General features: G+C 44.5%; 1 protein-coding gene across 2 annotated transcripts; it reads right to left on the bottom strand.

Moving 5' to 3' along the window:
* Positions 1 to 304: 304 nt before the first annotated feature.
* LOC135540311 (ras-related protein Rap-1A-like) lies at positions 305 to 23,185 on the bottom strand. 2 transcript variants are annotated; one of them, XM_064966893.1, is made up of 8 exons: positions 23,077 to 23,185; positions 17,562 to 17,650; positions 16,929 to 16,997; positions 16,776 to 16,832; positions 16,434 to 16,574; positions 2,838 to 2,981; positions 2,591 to 2,714; positions 305 to 1,137 (listed from the first exon to the last, which is right to left on the bottom strand). In XM_064966893.1, the coding sequence occupies exons 2-7, from the start codon at positions 17,616 to 17,618 to the stop codon at positions 2,625 to 2,627; spliced, it is 558 nt and encodes a 185-aa protein (XP_064822965.1). In that variant the 5' UTR covers positions 17,619 to 17,650; positions 23,077 to 23,185; the 3' UTR covers positions 305 to 1,137; positions 2,591 to 2,624. The 2 variants fall into 2 exon arrangements, with proteins under 2 accessions (XP_064822965.1, XP_064822966.1); XM_064966894.1 differs by lacking the exon at positions 305 to 1,137 and adding an exon at positions 1,147 to 2,143.
* Between the last annotated feature and the right edge of the window lie 1,556 nt (positions 23,186 to 24,741).

The following is a 24,741-nucleotide window of genomic DNA, read 5'->3' as shown; positions in this document are numbered from 1 at the left end:
TTTCTGAAGGCGCGAACAGGCCAATAACAGGCCCTTTTACACCCACAGTACCCCCTGGTGGTTGTTGCAGACACAGGATTTGCCGAGCAAATTGGGGGAGCAATTAAGTGACATTTAGCCACATAGTTTTGCATTGAACTGCCACCGTGCAACTGTTTGCTGATCGTTGGTGGTGGAACAACATTCCACTGAGTTTGTACACATCCGATTTAACCCCGTGATTATCATAGAGTTGGTTTTACATGACACTGTATGATTATTAAGTCAGATGTGTTAAATCCACAAAATACAATGACCAAAATAATTAAAATGTACTAAATTTAATAATCCATAAAAGCTGGAACATCATTTGACAAAAACACAAGAAGCATTATTAAAGTTGGTTTAGTATATATTTCAGCTTCAAGAGACAGAAATCAATCCCCCCCCCCCATATTTCTTCTATAAAATACCTTTTCTCAAGCATTATTATGCAAAAAATGGCATTAGAATATATTACGGGAACTATGAAATCCCAGTGACTGAGTATAAAATTAAGTCACAGAGATATTTGCAGAAGAGAAAGTCCATGGAGTTAAGCGAAACCAAAAAACGTATGGTCCACCATTGACATGACTGGCACGAGGAAATGTGTGTATAGCTATACAAAAGTTGTTACTTCCACTTGAACGTTCTTACTACACTTAATACCAGATGTGATCATGCTGTCTGCAGATATTTATACTCACACAACTAAAGTCAACTTCCATGTCTTCAAATACGATATATTGCAAAGATGTAAAATACTGAAGTATTTTTTTCCCTTCGTAGGTAATCGTATTTAAACTCTCAAAAAAAGGAGGAGGGGGCTCTCGGTTGGCCAGACCATTGACATTTCAGAGACTTTCAGAGAGTTTATGGTGGTTCACCATGTGGGAAATGAAGATTGTCCTTCAAGGCTCACTGATGTCAGATCAGAGAAGTCTGAGTGAGATAGACACCGGTCTTCTCTCTCCTTGTGTCCTGCCTTGATATCTTGATACTAGCGAATCAGCAGGCGGCTGTTTGTGTCGTCACCGTTTATGGCTGATGGGGGAGGCGGGGCTGTCAGAATGCTGGCACGGTCCAATCTGGGCAACAGTTCTTCATTACAGCATTCTATAAGTGGAGAGAGGATTAATGGAGTACATAAAACCTTCAATTTCATTCAAGGAAATTGAACTGGAACTGGTCACCTTAATAATGGAACACTAGTCACTTTAAGAAATGTTTACATACTGCTTTACTCGTTTCATATGTATATACTTTATTCTATTCTACTATATTTTTGTCAATGCCACTCCCAACATTGCTCGTCCTAATATTTATATACTTCTTAATTCCATTCTTATACTTTTATATTTGTATGTATTGTTAGATACTACAGTACTGTTGAAGCTAGGAACACAAGCATTTCACTCCACCAGCAATAAAATCAGCTAAGTATGTGTGACCAATAAAATGTGATTTGATTTGAAGTGCTGCCCTCTCCTGGCCAGTTGGTGCAGTGCATATTTCTGCTTTTCATTCAAATCTAGTTTTACATGCGCCGAACACAACAGGTGTAGACTTTACAGTGAAATGCTTAGTTACCTGCCCTTTCCCAACAATGCAGAGTTAAAAAGTGAGAAAAAAGTGCTAAATAAAAAAAGGAAATAACAATAACGAGGCTATATAGTCCATTAGGCGTGGAGGCAAGGCAAGCTTGGTAAAGAAGCTGGGCTAGGTGTTAGTGAGTAGAGGGACATGAAGACAACTGCCCTAAGCATTCAGAACTGAAGGGACCAGAGAGGAACAGGAAATATGGCAGATGTTCCCCAAGCCCATCAGAGACATTACCATATTGCTCACTCCAATCCAATTCCACCAGATTTAAACACCTACGGTAGGTATGGATAACTGTATTTATGTATTTTTTTCAGACCAGCCTGAGAGCTACGGGGCCTGACACCGCCCTCCCAGCTCTGCTGTTCTACCCCAGCCTGGCAGCTCCTGTAGTCTGAACTGTGGGTCTGTAATCCCGTTAGTGCCAGTCCAGTGCTCTTGGCGGCGTGGCCGGCCGAGGACAGAGGGGACAGACACTGCCTGGGGGCTGCTGGACTGGCTGGGACCCCTCACTGTGGGACTGAACAACAGATGAAACAGTCTACAGTTACTGTAGCATAGTCCCAGACCTTTCTGCTTTGACGGCTACCCTACAAACTGGATAAAGACTGAGCACTATGGACATGAGTATGTACAGTCATGTGGACACAGTCACACCAGGCTACCAGTAGATGTAGCCGTTTCCTTCCAACTCTAATGACAGGGAGCAGTCAACTCTCCATGAATGCTCTCAGGCCATATCAACTCCATCAATGACAAGACAATTTACTACCAGAGTTGTATTTGCAGCCATTCAAATCAATAATAAAGCTTGTATAACCTACTGATCAAACAAATCCCAATTTGTGTGTCCGTATTGTGAGTTGAGAAGGGGTTTGTGCTCCTTCTAGTAAGGCCGGAGGCCGAACAGCAAGGCTAGAGGTGTACCAGTCAGGGTATTAGAGGAGCATATTAGTCACCTACTCACCTGGCTCAGAGCTGCTGCAGGGTGGAGGGGACCTTTAGAGCAGGACACAGTTTGATTTCTTTTTCGCTTTCTTCTTTTCCACAGGCGTTTTACTATTTATCTGTCTGACCAAGTCGTAGAAGATCTGCAGGCCAATACCATTGTTTAGTGCTTTGACACATTAAAAATCCCAAACTAGCCGTATAAACTCAGTCTATAAGCATCATCATTTGAATCATTGGTCAACCGTTTGATTATTAGTACTCACGTCGAGGACGTTGATCTTTGACTTTGCGGAGGACTCTAAAAAGGCACAGTGGTTCCACTGTCTGGCCAGGTTCTGACCCTGCTCCTTGCCCACCACCCGCTCATCCTCCAGGTCACACTTATTACCCACCAGGATCATAGGCACCTGGGAGAGGAGAGAACAGGGATGAGACAGAGAGAGAAGAGAACAGGGGATAACATCAAAATGTTACCGAAGCATTTCACTGGGACCAGATGAAAAACACATGGATGTGTGTGAGAGTCTCTTTCAGACACATCCTGACAGGTTGTTCTGGCTGTCTAGGGAGGGAGGTAAAAGCAGAAACTATGACAACCCCGCAGGATAGAAATCAGCTTCCTGCCTGCTTCTCTGTGTTTACATTGCATTCCATGCTCCAGCTGCTCCATAGAATGATACCATGGATGGATGGATGGACGGATGTAAATAACGGTTTGGGTCTCACAGTGCGTCCCTTTCTGATGATTAAGCATTGCACCTGTACTACCACTACAGTACCTCATTTTCACCTCGCAAAGTTGGCATTTCCTTCTCATTTAACTTCTCAAAGTGTTGCCATACAGGACTTCACTGCTGTCGCTTGCCTTTCTCTGACATTTGTCCAACTGCTAATGACAATGATGTAGTAGTGGAGTCAACTCCAAAATAATGGATTCCTCGACTCCTTGCACGTCGACTCCCGGTGTCGACTCCCATGTGTGTCAAGATGACTCCTAATAGTCAGTATTTTTGGAATGGAGGAGACTGATTATGTTCTTTGAAGTACGGCAACTAAACTAGTGAGGAACAGAGGGGGACAGTATAGGCAGTTCGGCCACTAGGCAGGCAGACAGAAAGGCCTAGTGCACGGTTCTATCAGCAATCAAAGGCTGTACCTCACAATTCCTTGGCTTGGAATGTCTCGCAACTTCAGTAAAGCTGGGGCTGTCATCAATGAACAGTCTAGGATACTGAGATGAGGGAGATGCAACACTTGGCTGTCACCCAGTCACACACAGTATCTGCGCATGTGCACGGGTTCGCTTCATGCTGTTCACAGCCTGGTAGCCAGGGCATCAAAACAGTGGAGAAGTTGAGTCTCGCGCTTTAACGCTCTTTGTTGTTTTGGAAACTGACCACTGTGGACTTTCTGCATCTACGTAAAAAATAATTAATTGGTTAGGGGTTTTTCTTAACACTAAGAATCCCAATTTTGTTTAAACCTTCACACCTCTACTAGAAAGAGCAACTCTGAGTAGAAGTTGCTATATAGAAGCATAGGTCAAGGTTCAGTTTTTCCTTCCCAGATCTTAACTTTAAGCATTAGAGGAGCAGTTGTTGCAGGAATGCAAGAAGTGTTTGGGGGCAACTTCACCCTACTCAGGGTGGTATAAAGTGCCCTCTCTCACAGGGCTGTAGGCCAGACGACAGGAAGCAGATGTTTGGACTTGCCCTATAGAGGTAGCGTTGAAATTTCAAATCCAAACAAACCCTCAGACTGGGCTGTTGAGCGACGGTTTCCCTAGAGTCCGAGTGGAACCTAAGGTACGCATTTCAAGGCTAGCAAATGCCAGAGGGGGAGAAATGTAGCTGTAGAATGTCCCCAGTCAGCAGCATAGAGACAGGCACTTTAAGCTGCCCGTGTCCAAGAGCCACACCGAGACGTAAACATGGAGAAATCACAAGTCAGGCATGAGCCTACTGCTCCAGCTGAACAGACGAGGGCTTAGACAGCAGGAGTCACAAGATCTCTTGCATAAGTAAGTATTGTGACCAAAGGAAATACAAATGTAGTGGCCAGGTTTGCACTGGTCAATTATTTACTGATTAAAGCAATTGCATTTTGATAAATCGTATGGTTACATTGTATCACATTTAGCCTTTAACAAATCCTACCAAGACTCCTCAAAGCTTATTATAGTGGGACATCTAAGTACCTATTTCAGAGCCTTGCTGTGTTCTGTTATGTAGCTTGTGTCTTCTCTGTGGACAAAGTGTCTGTAATAGAGTATGGCTAGACCATGAGCCCTCAGTGTCTCTACATTCTCCAACCCTGTGGTAGTAAATGGTGTGTGGCATTCCCATCAAGCCCTTGGAGCAGCACTGAACTCACTATGCCCAAACTCAACCAAGAATCCATCGGGAGAGAGAGAGAGCGAGAGAAAAAACACAGAAAGCATTTCCGTTGGTCATGCATTCCTGCAAGTGGCAATGAAAGATTAAACAGGCGAAAAAGCATTAATGCAACTGAAAGCAATAAACATCATATCTGATATTAATGCCTCAGGCCGTTCTATTAGTCAGAAACATTTATTGGGTTTCCCCCCCCCCAAAAAAGTCAAATTGTCTACAAAGTGTAAATAGGAGAATTTTGGTCATAAAGTCAGTCTCGTCCAAAACAGAGGTTTGTAAGTGAGACTTACTTGAGGGCTGGGTTTTGATTTCAACAATGCTCACTTTCCCACTAACACAGGATACACAATTCGATCCAATCCAACCACAGAACACAGACCATGAAACAGACTTGGTCCCAGTTTTCCGATGGAACTGAGGCTTGCAAAGGTTTTAACAATGCATCTTTCCTACAACGGCCGAAGATGTAACTTGCTTTTCCCAAAAGCTCAGGGAGAGAACTGTCGCTAAGTGCGTTGTTGGAGCATGTGTTGATACAAGGATCGGGGGGAAAAAAGACAGCGCTCGGATCTCGGATCAGCTTTCTCAATTCAAATCTTACCTTAACCGTAGAATTATTTTACAATACTGACGATGGATATATTACCACCAATATGGCTGTAAATATTGAGGCAGCTTATTCTAAAGCTTACCCAACCAAAATACAAGACATCTCCGATTTGGCACGTCATTGCACACATCATGACAAATTAGACAGTAGCGAAATAGAACTCAATTTATTGAACATGAAATGTATTTCAATTAGAATAAAATGGGCCTATAGTATACTGTAAACTATTCATATTTTAATGCTGTCGTGTCGGTTTTCATTTGAAGCTTCTTTTTATACAGTGCCCTAAGAAAGTATTCACACCCCTTGACTTTTCCACATCTTGTTTTGTTACAGACGGAATTTAAAAATGTATTACAGATTGTTTTTGTCACGAACTACACACAATACTCATTAATGTCAACACGGAACAATGTTTTTCAAAACTTGTACAAATTAATTAAAAATGAAAAGCTGAAATGTCTTTAAGTATTCAACGCCTTTATTATGGCATGTCTAAATAAGTTCAGGAGTAAACATGTGCTTAACAAGTAACAGAAGTTGTATGGACTCACTGTATGCAATAATAGTGTAACATTATTTAAATGACTACCTTCCCTTCTACTCCACACATCTGTAAGGTCCCTTAGTTGAGCAGTGAATTTCAAACAGATTCAACCACAAAGACCAGGGAATTTTTTCCAATGCCTCACAAAGAATGGCACCTATTGGTAGATGGGAAAATGAAAAAAGCAGACATTGAATATCCCTTTGAGCATAGTGAAGTTATTAATTACACTTTGGATGGTGTATCAATACACCCAGTAACAAGAAGACACAGGTGTCCTTCCTACGTCAGTTGCCGGAGAGGAAGGAAACCGCACAGGTGACTTTAAAACAGTTAGAATTTAATGACTGTGATAGGAGAAAACTGAAGATGGATCAACATTGTAGTGACTACAAAATACTAACCTAATTGACAGATTGAAAAGCAGGAAGCCTATACAAAATATTCCAAAACACACATCCAGTTTGCAACAACGCATTGTTACGGCTTTCTATTCCGTAACAAAGCCTCCTTCACTCACGCTGCCAAGCTTACCCTAGTAAAACTGACTATCCTACCGATCCTCGACTTCGGGGATGTCATCTACAAAATTGCTTCCAACACTCTTCTCAGCAAACTGGATGCAGTTTATCACAGTGCCATCCGTTTTGTCACTAAAGCACCTTATACTACCCACCACTGCGACTTGTATGCTCTAGTCGGCTGGCCCTCGCTACATATTCGTCGCAAGACCCACTGGCTCCAGGTCGTCTACAAGGCCATGCTAGGTAAAGCTCCGCCTTATCTCAGTTCACTGGTCACGATGGCAACACCCATCCGTAGCACGCGCTCCAGCAGGTGTATCTCACTGATCATCCCTAAAGCCAACACCTCATTCGGCCGCCTTTCGTTCCAGTACTCTGCTGCCTGTGACTGGAACGAATTGCAAAAATCGCTGAAGTTGGAGACCTTCATCTCCCTCACCAACTTCAAACATCAGCTATCTGAGCAGCTAACCGATCGCTGCAGCTGTACATAATCTATTGGTAAATAGCCCACCCATTTTCACCTACCTCATCCCCACAGTTTTTATTTATTTACTTTTCTGCTCTTTTGCACACCAATATCTCTACCTGTACATGATCACTTATCAATCCAGTGTTAATCTGCAATATTGTAATTATTCGCCTACCTCCTCATGCCTTTTGCACACATTGTATATAGACTCCCCTTTTTTTTTTTTTTTCTACTGTGTTATTGACTTGTTAATTGTTTACTCCATGTGTAACTCTGTGTTGTCTGTTCACACTGCTATGCTTTATCTTGGCCAGGTCGCAGTTGTAAATGAGAACTTGTTCTCAACTAGCCTACCTGGTTAAATAAAGGTGAAATAAAAATAAATAAATAAAAAATAAATTAAAGTAATACTGCTAAAAATGTGGCAAAGCAATTCACTTTTTGTCCTAATACAAAGTGTTGTTTGGGTCAAATCCAATATAACACATTACTGAGTACCACGCATCACGTGCATCACGTTATGTGTATGCTTGTAATCATTACTGACTGGGGAGTTTCTCAGGATAAAAAAAAATAAAACAGAATGCTGCTAAGCACAGGCAAAATTCTAGAGCAAAACATGGTTCTATTTGCGTTTCATCAGACACAGATTAATTCACCTTTCAGCGGGACAATAACTTGAAACACAAGGCCAAATCTACACAAGTTGCATACCAAAAAGACAGTGAATGTTCCTGAGAGGCCAAGTTACAGTTTTGACTTAACCATTTTCAGGCCTTGCTGCATTTGTCTGGCAATGATCAACACCAAACTTGACAGAACTTTAAGAATTTTCAAAATACTAACGGGCAAATTTCCAGGCGTGGAAAAGTTTAAGAGACTTACCCAGAAAAACAGCTGTGATCACTGTCAAAAGGTGCTTCAACAAAGTAGAGTGAATCAGAGCTGTGAATACCTACAATACCGTTCGAAAGTTTGGGGTCACTCACAGATTTCCTTGTTTTTGAAAGAAAAGCAAATATGTCTATTAACAGCAAATTGACCAGAAATACAATGTAGACATTGTTAATGTTGTAAATGACTATTGTAGCTAGACTCATTATTAGGCCCACTTTCAGCAACTATCACTCCTGTGTTCCAATGGCATGTTGTGTTTGCTAATCCAAATTCATCATTTCAAAAGACTAATTGATCATTAGAAAAAAAAAAATCAATTATGTTAGCACAGCTGAAAACTGTTGTGCTAATTAAAGAAACAATATAACTGGCCTCCATTAGGCTAGTTGAGTATCTGGAGCATCAGCATTTGTGGGTTAGATTACAGGCTCAAAATGGCCAGAAACAAAAGCCATTCTTCCGAAACACAGCCTATTCTTGTTCTGAGAATTGAAGGCTATTCCATGCGAGAAATTGCCAAGACACTGAAGATCCTGTACAATGCTGTGTACTACTCCCTTCACAGAACAATGCAAAATGCTCTAACCAGAATATAAAGAGTGGGAGGCCCCGGTGCAAAACTGAGCAAGAGGACAAGTACATTAGTGTCTCGTTGGAGAAACAGACACCTCACAAGTCCTCAACTGGCAGCTTCATTAAATAGTACCCGCAAAACACCCGTCTCAATGTCAACAGGAGACTCCGGGATGCTGACCTTCAAGGTAAAGTTGCAAAGAAAAAGACATCTCAGACTGACTACAAAGTTGCCTATTGGCCAACTTCATTCTGAAGAAGTTATAGGAGGTCATAGAGATGGATAAACAATGGGATTCCATGTTTAGCAGAGATCTCCTGTGTATACAGTGACGCAGGAGGGGGAAAAATGACACCTATGAAATCAAATTGGTCACATGGTTAGCAGATGTTATGCGAGTGTAGCGAAATGCTTGTGCTTCTAGTGCATTAATATCTAACATTTAATCTAACAATTCTCCAAAAACTATCTAATACTCATACATCTAAAACGGGTGAATGAGAATATGTACATGTAAGTATATGGATGGGCGATGGCCGAGCGGCATAGGCAAGGTGCAACAGATGGTATAAAAAGACGGAAGTTTACATACACTTAGGTTGAAGTCAATAAAATTAGGTTTTCAACCTACCACAAATTTCTTGTTAACAAACTATAGTTTTGGCAAGTTGGTTAGGACATCTACTTGCATGACAAGTCATTTTTCCAACAATTGTTTACAGATAGATTATTTGCCTGTATCACAATTCTAGTGGGTGAGAAGTTAGCCCCCGAATAGCAGCACTGCTAGCCCCCGAATAGCAGCACTGTAGAAACTATTACACTCGACGGAACGACTTGATTAGTGTAGTGTCAACATCGCAGCCACTACCAGCTAGCCTACTCCAGCAGTACTGTATCATTTCAATCATTTTAGTCAATAAGATTCTTGCTACGTAAGCTTAACTTTCTGAACATTTGAGACGTGTAGTCCACTTGTCATTCCAATCTCCTTTGCATTAGCGTAGCCTCTTCTGTACCCTGTTAACTATGTGTCTATCTATCCCTGTTCTCTCCTCTCTGCACAGACCATACAAACGCTCCACACCGCGTGGCCGCGGCCACCCTAATCTGGTGGTCCCAGCGCGCACGACCCACGTTGAGTTCCTGGTCTCCGGTAGCCTCTGGAACTGCCGATCTGCGGCCAACAAGGCAGAGTTCATCTCAGCCTATGCCTCCCTCCAGTCCCTCGACTTCCTGGCACTGACGGAAACATGGATCACCACAGATAACACTGCTACTCCTACTGCTCTCTCTCGTCCGCCCACGTGTTCTCGCACACCCCGAGAGCTTCTGGTCAGCGGGGTGGTGGCACCGGGATCCTCATCTCTCCTAAGTGGTCATTCTCTCTCTCTCCCCTTACCCATCTATCTATCGCCTCCTTTGAATTCCATGCTGTCACAGTTACCAGCCCTTTCAAGCTTAACATTCTTATCATTTACCGCCCTCCAGGTTCCCTCGGAGAGTTCATCAATGAGCTTGATGCCTTGATAAGCTCCTTTCCTGAGGACGGCTCACCTCTCACAGTCCTGGGCGACTTTAACCTCCCCACGTCTACCTTTGACTCATTCCTCTCTGCCTCCTTCTTTCCACTCCTCTCCTCTTTTGACCTCACCCTCTCACCTTCCCCCCTACTCACAAGGCAGGCAATACGCTCGACCTCATCTTTACTAGATGCTGTTCTTCCACTAACCTCACTGCAACTCCCCTCCAAGTCTCCGACCACTACCTTGTATCCTTTTCCCTCTCGCTCTCATCCAACACTTCCCACACTGCCCCTACTCGGATGGTATCGCGCCGTCCCAACCTTCGCTCTCTCTCCCCCGCTACTCTTTCCTCTTCCATCCTATCATCTCTTCCCTCTGCTCATACCTTCTCCAACCTTTCTCCTGACTCTGCCTCCTCAACCCTCCTCTCTTCCCTTTCTGCATCCTTTGACTCTCTATGTCCCCTATCCTCCAGGCCGGCTCGGTCCTCCCCTCCCGCTCCGTGGCTCGATGACTCATTGCGAGCTCACAGAACAGAGCTCCGGGCAGCCGAGCGGAAATGGAGGAAAACTCGCCTCCCTGCGGACCTGGCATCCTTTCACTCCCTCCTCTCTACATTTTCCTCCTCTGTCTCTGCTGCTAAAGCCACTTTCTACCACTCTAAATTCCAAGCATCTGCCTCTAACCCTAGGAAGCTCTTTGCCACCTTCTCCTCCCTCCTGAATCCTCCTCCCCCTCCCCCCCTCCTCCCTCTCTGCAGATGACTTCGTCAACCATTTTGAAAAGAAGGTCGACGACATCCGATCCTCGTTTGATAAGTCAAACGACACCGCTGGTTCTGCTCACACTGCCCTACCCTGTGCTCTGACCTCTTTCTCCCCTCTCTCTCCAGATGAAATCTCGCTTCTTGTGACGGCCGGCCGCCCAACAACCTGCCCGCTCGACCCTATCCCCTCCTCTCTTCTCCAGACCATTTCCGGGGACCTTCTCCCTTACCTCACCTCGCTCATCAACTCATCCCTGACCGCTGGCTACGTCCCTTCCGTCTTCAAGAGAGCGAGAGTTGCACCCCTTCTGAAAAAACCTACACTCGATCCCTCCGATGTCAACAACTACAGACCAGTATCCCTTCTTTCTTTTCTCTCCAAAACTCTTGAACGTGCCGTCCTTGGCCAGCTCTCCCGCTATCTCTCTCAGAATGACCTTCTTGATCCAAATCAGTCAGGTTTCAAGACTAGTCATTCAACTGAGACTGCTCTTCTCTGCATCACGGAGGCGCTCCGCACTGCTAAAGCTAACTCTCTCTCCTCTGCTCTCATCCTTCTAGACCTATCGGCTGCCTTCGATACTGTGAACCATCAGATCCTCCTCTCCACCCTCTCCGAGTTGGGCATCTCCGCGCGGCCCACGCTTGATTGCGTCCTACCTGACAGGTCGCTCCTACCAGGTGGCGTGGCGAGAATCTGTCTCCTCGCCACGCGCTCTCACCACTGGTGTCCCCCAGGGCTCTGTTCTAGGCCCTCTCCTATTCTCGCTATACACCAAGTCACTTGGCTCTGTCATAACCTCACATGGTCTCTCCTATCATTGCTATGCAGACGACACACAATTAATCTTCTCCTTTCCCCTTCTGATGACCAGGTGGCGAATCGCATCTCTGCATGTCTGGCAGACATATCAGTGTGGATGACGGATCACCACCTCAAGCTGAACCTCGGCAAGACGGAGCTGCTCTTCCTCCCGGGGAAGGACTGCCCGTTCCATGATCTCGCCATCACGGTTGACAACTCCATTGTGTCCTCCTCCCAGAGCGCTAAGAACCTTGGCGTGATCCTGGACAACACCCTGTCGTTCTCAACCAACATCATGGCGGTGGCCCGTTCCTGTAGGTTCATGCTCTACAACATCCGCAGAGTACGACCCTGCCTCACACAGGAAGCGGCGCAGGTCCTAATCCAGGCACTTGTCATCTCCCGTCTGGATTACTGCAACTCGCTGTTGGCTGGGCTCCCTGCCTGTGCCATTAAACCCCTACAACTCATCCAGAACGCCGCAGCCCGTCTGGTGTTCAACCTTCCCAAGTTCTCTCACGTCACCCCGCTCCTCCGCTCTCTCCACTGGCTTCCAGTTGAAGCTCGCATCCGCTACAAGACCATGGTGCTTGCCTACGGAGCTGTGAGGGGAACGGCACCGCAGTACCTCCAGGCTCTGATCAGGCCCTACACCCAAGCAAGGGCACTGCGTTCATCCACCTCTGGCCTGCTCGCCTCCCTACCATTGAGGAAGTACAGTTCCCGCTCAGCCCAGTCAAAACTGTTCGCTGCTCTGGCCCCCAATGGTGGAACAAACTCCCTCACGACGCCAGGACAGCGGAGTCAATCACCACCTTCCGGAGACACCTGAAACCCCACCTCTTCAAGGAATACCTAGGATAGGATTAGTAATCCTTCTCACCACCCCCCTTAATGATTTAGATGCACTATTGTAAAGTGGCTGTTCCACTGGATGTCAGAAGGTGAATTCACCAATTTGTAAGTCGCTCTGGATAAGAGCGTCTGCTAAATGACTTAAATGTAAATGTAAGTTTACATACACTAAGTTGACTGTGGCTTTAAACAGCTTAGAAAATTCCAGAAAATGATGTCATGGCTTTAGAAGCTTCTGATAGGCTAATTGACATCATTCGAGTCAATTGGAGGTGTGCCTGTGGATGTATTTCAAGGCCTACTTTCAAACCCAGTGCCTCTTTGCTTGACATCATTGGAAAATCAAAATAAATCAGCCAAGACCAACAAGTCTGGTTAATCCTTGGGAGCAATTTCCAAACACCTGAAGGTACCACGTTCATCTGTACAAACAATAGTACGCAAGTATGAAGACCATGGGACCACACATCCGTCATAACGCTCCGGAAGGAGAGATGAACGAACTTTGGTGAGAAAAGTGCAAATCAATCCCAGAACAGGAGCAAAGGACCTTGTGAAGATGCTGGAGGAAACCGGTACAAAAGTATATATATATATATATCCACAGTAAAACGGGACCTATATCGACATAACTTGAAAGGCCGCTCAGCAAGGATGAAGCCACTGCTCCAAAAGCGCCATAAAAAAAGCCAGACTATGGTTTGCAACTGCACATGGGGACAAAGATTGTACTTTTTGGAGAAATCTCCTCTGGTCTGATGAAACAAAAATAGAACTGTTTGGCCAAAATGAACATCGTTATCTTTGGAGGAAAAATGGGGAGGCTTGCTAGCCGAAGAACACCATCCCAACCGTGAAGCACAGAGGTGGCAGCATCATGTTGTGGGGGTGATTTGCTGCAGGAGGGACTGGTGCACTTCACAAAATGCATGGCATCATGAGGATTCAGCCTTGACCTGAATCCTAAAGAAAATGTGTGGGCAGAACTGAAAAGGTGTGTGCGAGCAAGGAGGCCTACAAACCTGGCTCAGTTACACCAGCTCTGTCTGGAGGAATGGGCCAAAATTCACCCAACTTATTGTGGGAAGCTTGTGGAAGGCTACCCGAAACGTTTCCACAAGTTAAACAATTTAAAGGCAATGCTACCAAATACTAATTGAGAGTATGCTGTTGCGCCTTCTTCACCACACTGACTGTGTTAGTGGACCATTTCAGTTTGTCTGTGATGTGTAAACGAGGAACTTAAAACTTTCCACTTTCTCCACTGCTGTCCCTTCGATGTGGATAGGGGGATGCTCACTTTGCTGTTTCCTGAAGTCCACGATCATCTCCTATATTTTGTTGATGTTGAGTGAGAGGTTGTTTTTCTGACACCACACTCCAAATGCCCTCACCTCCGCCCTGAAGGCTGTCTCGTCGTTGTTGGTAATCAAGCCTACTACTGTTGTATCGTCTACAAACTTGATGGAGTTGGAGGTGTGCATGGCCACGCAGTCGTGGGTGAACAGGGAGTACAGGAGGGGGCTGAGCACGCACCCTTGTGGGGCCCCAGTGTTGAGGGTCAGCAAAGTGGAGATGTTGTTTACTACCTTCACTGTAGACAATGAACAGCATTCTTACATAGGTATTCCTCTTGTCCAGATGGGATAGGGCAGTGTGATGGTGATTGCGTCAGGTCGTCTTTGAGGACACGACTAGGGATGCCGTCTGGGCCAACAGCCTTGCGAGGGTTAACACGTTTAAAATGTTTTACACACGTACGTCATTGGATTTCTTTTTGTAGTCCATAATGTCCAGTAAACCCTGTCACATGAGTCTCGTAGAATGTCGCTGTTCTACGAGTGGTCTGAAGCAGGTGTTAGATTACGAGCGTTTTCAAGTACAAGAGCGACTGCCTTTAAAAAAACACAAATCCCTTTAAAAAATGCCTATGTTGCATCGATACAAGTCAGAAACAGCTATTTGTGTAAATGTTGACTACAAAATGTAAATAGGACAATTGGTCATAAAGCCTGTCATCTAAAACTGAGTTTGGAACATCCATGCGTCACAACGGGTAAATGAAGGTTGGGTTTTGATTTGACGATGTCCATTTGTCCACTAACATGGGGCGAACAGCTGCCGTGAGAGCTCTCAATTCAGTAGCATAGACAGTGAGACAGACCTGCCCAGCTGCTCCGACTGTTTACATAAGACAACATGTCGCAATTTTTTAAACTTGAGAAACACAGCGCCAAACACCTCAGTTAGATATAAAATTGCACAACTAAAACAGTAAACTTCCTTGTCAAAATTACAGATTTCTTGAGTCATCTTAAATTCATTCTGGGGATTTTGAGGAAGCGAATTAGGCTTCCGTGTCTAGTGTCATATAGAGGACAATCCAAATGGGAATCGATCAGCAAACACACCAAGACTGAAATAATTTTTTCCCCTAATGAGCAACAGAAAAACATACATAATCAGCGTGTTCAGTGGCTCTTTAATAATGCCGTTTCCCAAAACGATCTCGGAGATTTAACGATGCGGAGATTCTAACGATCCGTTTTAGAGAAACCGGGACCTGCCCAGCGGATTGGAGTTTGTTTTGTTACTTGATAAATACTGCACCAAACACTTTAGGTAGATGTACATTTGTGAGAATAAAACCATGTAAAAAATGTCCATTTATTACAGATTCCTTGAGTTATGTTGGATTCATTCTGACTAGATTGAGGAAGAGATACTGGCTTTGTTCCTATGGTCTCATGGGGGACAAACATCAGTAACTGCCACATCGAAAAACACACACCCCCCCCCAAGGACAGACCACATGGAACAGCAAGCCAGGGGGGGAAACAAAAAGCCTCGGGCCAGACCACACGGAACAGCAAGCCAGGGGGGGAAACAAAGCCTTGTGCCAGACCACACGGAACAGCAAGCCAGTTGGGAAACAAAGCCTCGGGCCAGACCACACTGAAAAGCAAGCCAGGGGGGAAAAAAAGCCTAGGGCCAGACCACACGGAACAGCAAGCCAGGGGGGAAAAAAAGCCTCGGGCCAGACCACACGCAACAACAAGCCAGGGGGGAAACAAAGCCTCGGGCCAGACCACACGGGGGGGAAACAAAGCCTCGGGCCAGACCACACGCATCAACAAGCCAGGGGGGAAACAAAGCCTCGGGCCAGACCACACGCAACAACAAGCCAGGGGGGAAACAAAGCCTCGGGCCAGACCACACGCAACAACAAGCCAGGGGGGAAACAAAGCCTCGGGCCAGACCACACGCAACAACAAGCCAGGGGGGAAACAAAGCCTCGGGCCAGACCACACGCAACAACAAGCCAGGGGGGAAACAAAGCCTCGGGCCAGACCACACGCAACAACAAGCCAGGGGGGAAACAAAGAGCAAAAGGCGATGAAAAAGTCAATCACAACAAAGTCCAGGGGCCCTATTGGCACACAAAAAGAAAGTTTAGTCCCACCCCCAGAGAGATAGAGGGAACAGGAAAGAGAGAGCTGGAGAGGAAAGGGATTCTACAGATCACCAAAAAAGGGCATCCTCCTCCTGAGAGACTATCTGTCGAGGCCAGTTCTCTTCACTATGCTACTCCAAACACAAGGAGGTAATACCAAAACATGGGACTGTGGTTAATGTGGAGGGGTTGCAATAATAATTGTATTATATTTCCTTTTCTCATTCTTGCTGTATGAGCTCAGTTGTGATTATACCGCAAAGACGAGTTAATGGGAAAATGTTATATCGTGCTGTGGCAACTATACTGGTTGGTTTTAACTAGCGGCAGGAGTTTTTACTGATCATGTGGCCTGATTAGGAATAAAGCTGGGTCCTAGTTATAAACCAAGGGGGACACTGGGTGATATGCTACATCATCTCCTGTAGATACTCACATCTTCAGTGTCCTTGACTCTCAAGATCTGTTCCCTCAGGTCCTGCAGGTCGTTGAACGTGGACTGTGCTGTGATGGAGTATACCAGGGCAAAGCCCTGACCGTTCTTCATGTACAGATCTCTCATGGCAGTGAACTGCTCCTGTAGGGCGGACAGACACACCATAAGCTCCGCTCTGTCATTACAGTTCAACACGTCTCTATCCTCCTCTCAAAGCCTCTTCATTTCACCATAAGTGATCCCCTTCTATAAATTAATTTAGCAGCTGCTGATCATTTTATCTAGTCTTGGTAGTTCTGAGAAATTATTAATAAAAACACAGACTGAGAAACATTCACTTACTGTGCCGGCTGTGTCAAGGATTTCAAGCATGCACTGCTGTCCATCTACCTCCACTTGCTGCAGAGGAGAAGAAAATACAATATTAGAGAAGGTACAGAGGAAGAAAAAGCACAACACAACATGTTTTTGACGTGTCCCTTACGGGACACATACCTTTCTGTAGGAGTCTTCTATTGTTGGGTCATACTTTTCCACAAAGATTCCCTGCACAAACTGGACTGTCTGTAAGAGAGGACACGGGCCACAACAAGTCAGATCAACGAATCACAACACATCACTAGCACAGGAATATGCAATCATGATGCTGTGGACCTTCAGGCCTGGCTTGTGCTTTTATTTATTTAACCAGGCAAGTCAGTTAAGAACAAATTCTTATTTACAATGACGGCCTGACCCCGGCCAAACCCGGACGGCGCTGTGCCAATTTTGCGCCGCCCTATGGGACTCCCAATCATGGCCGGATGTGGTACAGCCTAGATTTGAACCAAGGACTGTTGTGACGCCTCTTGCACTGAGATGCAGTGCCTTAGACCTCTGCGCCACTCGGGAGCTAGTTGTGCTAGTTGGTACACAAATAAAAGACAGACAGCTGGACTGAGCAGACAGACAGCTTTATGCTGTCACCCAGACTCACATCTGTTTAGCTATAGCACACAGTGGGTTTTCAAAGGACCATCGAGTTTAGTCTGCTTTATGCTTTCTTTTTTAACAAGGAAAATCTGGTATCGTCGTATCGCGGCAACAGTAGCAGGAACAGAGTGGTCGGGGCCAGAGTAAAATACTCACCAGAGCGGACTTGCCCACGCCTCCCGAGCCTAGCACCACTAGCTTGTATTCACGCATGGCGGGATCTCTTCACGGGACAGCGCAACAGTCTGCACAGACAAGAGAAAGAGACAAAAGTATTGTAAAACGAGTTTTCCCAGTAAGATCGTAGTCATTCCCGAATTTAGCATGGTCGGGACAAGTAGCAACATAACAAAAGGAACACCCATTAGTGGAGCTCCAGGGCGGAGGTGGTGAGGAGTATATGACCCCAGATGACCCCACCCTTTAGCTAACACAAACCAGCTGTGGGTGTGAATGGATATGCTTGGGTTTTAGGCCGCCTGCTCCAATGACACAACCATCTGGCCGTTATGCACGCAGGCAGCACACCCTGTAAGATTCAGTTTATGAATACAGTAACTGAAATCCATTGCTGTATGTCACATGGGCTTGACAACTGGGTCTATATGCAGGCCTATCTTTCAGCGAAGAGGCTAGCTGGCAAAATCCGTTGGCAGATGGCCTAGTGGTTAGAGAGTTGGGCCAGTAACTGAAGGGTTGCTAGTTCGAATCCTGAGCCGACAAGGTGAAAAATCTTTAGTTCTGCCCTTTAGCAAGGCAGTTAACTGCCCACAACAGCAGCTCCCCGGGCATCCAACGTGACAGCCCCTGCACCTCTCCAATTCAGAGGGGTTGGGTTAAAAGCGAAAGTAAAGTTTCTGTTGGGCCTTGTATACACGCAAGATGATAAAAAATGTATACTTATTTATTGTCAATGTAGAACCACAATACCGCCCAACACTGCTCCTCATGTCCTTCTTTTGACAACACAAGCCCTCTAGGGCAAAACACTGAGGAGAGGGAAGCTCCTTGACCTTCAGCTCCCGACACCAGACAGTCTCATTGGATATGAGACCAATCAATCACTTAAGGAGTGACGAATCCTCTTCACCATACAGGAGGTACGGGTTCGTTTTTTTTTTTTGGGGGGGGGGCGAGAGCGAGGGAAAGCACACACACCTACACTGTACTGAGAAGAAACAGTCTACCCGTCAGTGGAGTTTCTGCTCCACACATCGTAGTCCTCATGAGCCATGCGAAAACTGTAATCCTTTTAAAAGCAGAGGAGGACAGACTTAGCTATTAGGATTATTATTGCTGAGGCATGCTGAAGATGTAGGTTTAATGTCACTGGTAGCGTAATAAACATTTCAGTTCAAATTATGTGTGAAAAACTGTCAACTACAACTAGGCTTACTTTCAAATAGATGTGACAAAATACATTTTATTTTGTCACATGCGCCAAATACAACAGGTGAAATGCTTACATGCCCTTAACCAACAATGCAGTTAAGAAAAATAAGTGTTAAGAAAATGTACTAAATAAATGACAGTAAAAAACAAAACAATAATGAGGCTATATACTGGGGGTACCGGTACCGAGTCAATGTGTGAGGGTAAAGGTTAGTCGAGGTAATATGTACATATAGGTAGGGGTAAAGTCACTATGCATAGATAATCGTAAGAAAGTCTGCTCTAATACTGATGCTTCCTGACTGCACTCCTAGCTTTCATACTGGGATGACCTACTGAAGTCCCTCAACAGCACACACGTGCACTGCAGGCCATGTAAGGACATCTATTTAACAACCTCAATCTCTCTCTCCCTCCCACTCTACTCGTCCTCAATATATCTCATCACAAAACAAACAGCCTAAAGAGCACAGGAGGTTGGTGGCACCTTAATTGGGGAGGACTGGCTGGTGGTAATGACTGGAACAGGTGGTATGGTATCAAATACATCAAACACATGGTTTCCATGCAATTCACGCTGTTCCAGACATCATTATGAGCCGTCCCCCCCTCAGCATCCTCCACTGCTAAACAGTCTTTCCCCTCATAGTAACTAAGAAATAAGGAGAGTGAGCCACGCACCACAAACACGCTGAAACCATGACATCACCAACATATAACTCACTCTATGGACAGAGGTATGTCTCCATGTAAGGCTTAAACTGGGAAGATAAGTTGCACAGACAGACAGCATGTCTTAGCCATGTCACAAATTAGTCAAAACAGTATACAGATTATTGGTGGACACAATTCAAATTTCGTTAATAGCCACACTGTAGTAGTAGGTACTCTGACATGTAGCCTATACTTCAGCAGGCTATTTGGAGTGGGGGGGATTTCCTAGGATGTTGCTGGTAATCCAGTGACAATGATAGTGAAGCTGTCACTGCGCCTGACCCCGACTCAGCACCACACTGACTGGCAGGTTCCTCTATCTCTCCAGACCAGTAGAAACCACAGTCCTATAATTTGAGGCACCACTTTACACTTACATAGCAAGTATCTGTTCATTACACTCCCCTATTACCCCCTGCTAGCAAAGCTAGCACTGAATACGGTTGGAGTCAGAAGAAGTATGGTCAACCACTTGTGGTTCTGGAATTAATGGGGCTAAAGAATGGGCAAAATCTACACAAACTGATATTATTCAAATTGCCACAATAAGGTCACGTCTTCTATCATTACTCATTCAAACAACTCCACCCTGAAATCACCCTACTAAAATGTCAGGAAATTACAGAAAAATACCCCACACAGTCAGCATCAGCCAGAGAGACAAAATCACAAGGTTAGATGTGCAGAAAATCTATCCTATTATGAGCTCGTTTTTATTTGCACAAATCCATACTGGCCCTTTGTTTTTGACAAGAGAAGAGTCCCATGGTAATCCTGTGAAAAACAGGATTAGCATAAATTAACATTGAAACATTTGTCTGAAGCGTTAGCCCAGATGTCCTTCTCTGTCGTCTCGGCTACATTCTAATGTGGTGACTATCTTCTGGCTCACAGGAGGCCTAGAGGTTTTAGGGTTGATGATGAGACAGAGGGCAACCTCCACTCTAAACTCTGGGCAAGTCATTCATTGAATTTAAAGCAAAGAGGCAACAACTGTTGGTAGTAACCGTCGTGAGTTCAGAGAGGGTTTAAGCAAACTGCTGATGTAATCGCTGACTGACTGAAACTGCCAGTTGAAACTACCACGACTCAAAAACCACATGGAAATTGGAGATATTTGTACATCACTGGTTAGAGGACAACCTGCAGAACACAGTCAGCTACATTTAGATACAGGGATCCTCAAAACAGAGAGAGAAATGAAACACTGTTTTGTCATTCACTCATCGATTATCAAGTTGAAATAATTGTTTGAGAGAGGGAGATGAGGTTGCATGTCCTGTTAAAACTATGACAGCTCCGGCCTCCCGAGTGGCGCCGCGGTATAAGGAATTGCATCGCAGTGCTTGAGGTGTCACTACAGCAGACCCAAGATCGATCCCAGGCTGTGTCACAACCGGCCGTGACCGGGAGTCCCATAGGGCGGCGCACAATTGGCCCAGGGTCATCCGGGGTAGCGGGGGGCTTTACTTGGCTCATCATGCACTAACGACTCCTTGTGACGGGCCGGGCGCCTGCAGGCAGAATTTGTCGTCAGTTGAACGTTGTTTCCTCCGACACATTGGTGCGGCTGGCTTCCGGGTTAAGCGGGCGGGTGACATCCACGGCTCCCGGGGATCACTGACTTGCTCAGGGGCAGAACGACAGAATTTTACTATGTCGGCTCAGGGATTTGATCAAGCAACCTTTCGGTTACAGGCCCAAAGCTATGAGGCTGGGATTAATGTGTTCATCACTGGTGAGAGGACAATTTGTAGAAGACCACATTTTGATTTCAATGGGTCGCCATCACAGTAAGTGTAATGGAAAACTTGTGTTAATCACTTCCATTGATATGATGCTGAACAGGGCAAACATTTGGGACTGTAGCGCTAAACCTTCAGACCTCATAGCGGCAGTCGGCCTGTAACAGTATCATGAAACCCCTTATTAGGAAGAAAGTATGTGTATGGTTGAAAAAAAAGGAAGGAAGAGAGAATGAGATGTTCCTGATTACAATTGTATCCTATTTGTTGCTCCTCTCCCATCTTGAAAATTCTCAGTATTCAGTATACTGAGTATTCTCAGTATTCAACAGCAGCAACCTAGAATTATATTGGGGTCTAAAGGGTCTAACACTATTCAAAGGCCACAATAACCTATATATGATTGGTTAGATGAGGACTTGTAGAAAGCTTATCTATATTTTGGAACGGTGAATGTCGGGAGTCTGCCATCATAGAAAATGGAATACATATTTTTCCTGTTAACTAAAACGAATTGGCTGCTATTTAAGCGATAGTTTGATTGTCAAATCAGTGTACTGGTGTGTGGCCAGCGACTTTTAGAGAGACCGCCCCAAATGATCAGTGTCGTGAGAATGAAAATTATAGCTAAATTCTAAGATCTGCGACCCCCTACGCGTATGGGATATGTGATTCCCCCCCAATTCGATGTGGTCAAAACGCCAGTTTGCGTAATGTAGTTAAACATACTGCCCACACAATGGAAAGTAGTTTAAACTATACGTTTAATTATTTTCTAATTAATCTTTATTTAACATGATAGTAAATCAAGTAAACGTACATATTTGTTCAACAATGACACATTTATCCCTAGTTTAACCATTTAGTGATGTTGAAATAATGCGCTCTGGAAAGAGTTTTCCAAAGGGACCGTGCAGCAGCAGCCCATTCATTTGACTTGCCTACTGTAATCCCTGCCAGCGACACACTCCTAGCTGTTTCACAGCAGCGAGTATCTTGACTACATCAGGAGAACCAGACATCCACATGTCAACCTAAACAAAATTGTTATGCAGCTATGATCTGGCCTCTTGCAAGGTGGTCAGTTAACATCCCATGAACGGACAGACAGCTAACAAGTCAAGTACTACAGACTAACAATCAACACCTAACAAGGTAATTTCTCTAGCGAACAGTTGACGCAAGTCAACCTAACGGTACCTAACTATTTAGAATAAACTTGATTAACTCAAATTAGTACATAACGAACGTTAGCTACACATACGGTACCTAGCAAGCACACTTGTGTCGTAGCCTTCAAGTAGGTCTAAAACGAATTCAAAATACAAATGCCAGCTAAATGTTACCTAACTAGCTTAATAGCTTGCTAGTACGCTAATAGTTAGCAAACTGTTAGCGACTGATGATTGGTCGACGCTTCACGAGTTAACGTAGCTAACTGTAGTTCCGTGCATTCCTGTGCCTCTGTACACAATACAAAATATAAACTATAGTACACATCTTTGGATAAAGTTATATTTTAAATAGCTAACAGACGTGGAATGCATCTTATCTAGTAACATATGTTTTCCACAACCCTATAGATAGCTAGCTACTGACTGTTAGCTACCTGCCCTTCCGCCTGGCCTTGACTAAAATGGGAGTGCACTACATACAGCTTCTAGTGGGCGTTTAAATTCCTCATCTCAGTAGCTAAATGCAGCATATTCAATGACAATGTGTCATGTTTTTCTTTCTAACTTACATAAAATTGTTGCACCGACATTTTTTACGCGGGTGGCTTTTTGACGGCCAAATAAAGTAAGCCTTTTTACTCTCACCGTTTCTCGCTCCACTCCGCCAGTCTGTGTATATCCAAAGACGTTGGATAAATGAAGATGGCTCACTCAGGCCATTTACCATAGGAAAGAATGTGTCAGTTCCTGTCTACTTAAAGGGGTGTATCTTCCATAGAAACCAACGTTTACTTGGGTCATTGAAACAATAAATGAGAAAGTGGGATGTCTCGCTTCTTTTGCGTCTCTGATATCCCCGGACCGGCCCCGTGCGCAGGAGACGTCCTTCTAACTATTTATCTTAAAATGAAAATGTGAAATGTTGCGCGTGTTCCGTTTGTGGTAGCAGTGGATCTGCCACATAAGGAACAAAACCTTTTTTTAAATCATCAACATGGCCCCTTGGCCCATGACAGTCCCTGGCAAACCCAATCAGTAAACTCGGCAAAAAGCATTTAAGCAAATATGTCAACTTTATTATCAAACCATCTCTGTTAGTTTGACTCTCCTTTGACTTCCTCCTCACAGACTGGGTCACGGCACCTATGTAACCGACTGTGTGAACCAAGCTAGTTTTGAACATTGACAATAGAGTCAAATTGATGCAAGAGTTATAGAGGCACACCCACACATTGTGTGCAGATGCATGTTAACGTTTTTGATAGAATGGAGATGACATGTGACAGCGGTGACTGACAAATTTCCTTCATACTCCTCCAAGAACAGAAACATTTTTTTTCAACTGTTATTGGGCTGCATTTCCTTTTCAGATTTCCTGTAGCTGAGGACAGGTTTGTGTAAATGAAGGGGGGGAAATGCTCACATGAGTTCGTCTCCAACAACCCCTGGCAGTCAATTTTCACTGAAAAGAAAACTGTGAAATATGGACAACTCTTTCATGATATCTAGTGTATACTGCCCTCTAGAGGGTGACATGTTTTAGGTTTTATGGTTTTATGCCTTGAGAGTTCTCCAAGCTGAGATAGCAGTCTGGAATAACATAAGCAACACAACACCAAAGCAAATGGTGTAAAAAATACATACTGAGGTTACCTAAGATCAAGTGGTATGGTGAGAGTATTGAAAACTTAGATGAAAAGCTATTGAGGATGATAGCGGACTATATTGCCACCCCTATTTGTCATATCTTTAATCTGAGTCCTGGAGGGAAGCAAAAGTCATTCTGCTACCTAAGAATGGTTAAGCACCCTTTACTTTTGTTTGACCAGATACAATGCCATTTCACTTTAAACAAATTAACAACAGACTTTCAGCATGCTAATAAAGAAAGGGCACTCAACATGTACTGCACTGACACAAATGGCTGATGATTGGTTGAAAGAAATTGATAACAAGAAGATCGTGGGAGCTGTATTGTTAGATTTCAGTGAAGCCTTTGATATTATTGACCATAACCTGTCATTGAAAAAACGTACAGTATGTGTTATTGCTTTTCAACCTCTGCCATATCATGGATTCAGAGCTATCGATCTAATAGAACATAGTTTTCTTTAATGGAAGCTTCTCTAATGTTGAACATGTCAAGTGTGGTGTACTGCAGGGGAGCTCTCTTGGCCCTAGAATGTTCTCTATTTTTACTAATGACCTACCACTAGCCGTAAATAAAGCCTGTATGTCTATGGATGCTGATGATTCGATATTGTACACGTCAGCAACCACAGCTAGCGAAATCACTGCAACCCTAAACAA

This window comes from Oncorhynchus masou, chromosome 5 (assembly GCF_036934945.1).
Source record: "Oncorhynchus masou masou isolate Uvic2021 chromosome 5, UVic_Omas_1.1, whole genome shotgun sequence".
NCBI classification, from domain to species: Eukaryota; Metazoa; Chordata; class Actinopteri; order Salmoniformes; family Salmonidae; genus Oncorhynchus; species Oncorhynchus masou.
The sequence above is the reverse complement of the archived record's forward strand: the minus strand, read 5'-3'. Positions and strand labels throughout refer to the sequence as shown.

Coding starts and splice junctions, on each gene's coding strand:
- LOC135540311 (XM_064966893.1), bottom strand. CDS start 17,618: ATGCGTGAATACAAGCTAGTGGTGCTAGGCTCGGGAGGCGTGGGCAAG. Junction 16,575..16,775: donor TCCTTGACACAGCCGGCACA/GTAAGTGAATGT, acceptor TCCGCCCTACAG/GAGCAGTTCACTGCCATGAG. Junction 2,715..2,837: donor CAAAGATCAACGTCCTCGAC/GTGAGTACTAAT, acceptor ATTGGCCTGCAG/ATCTTCTACGACTTGGTCAG.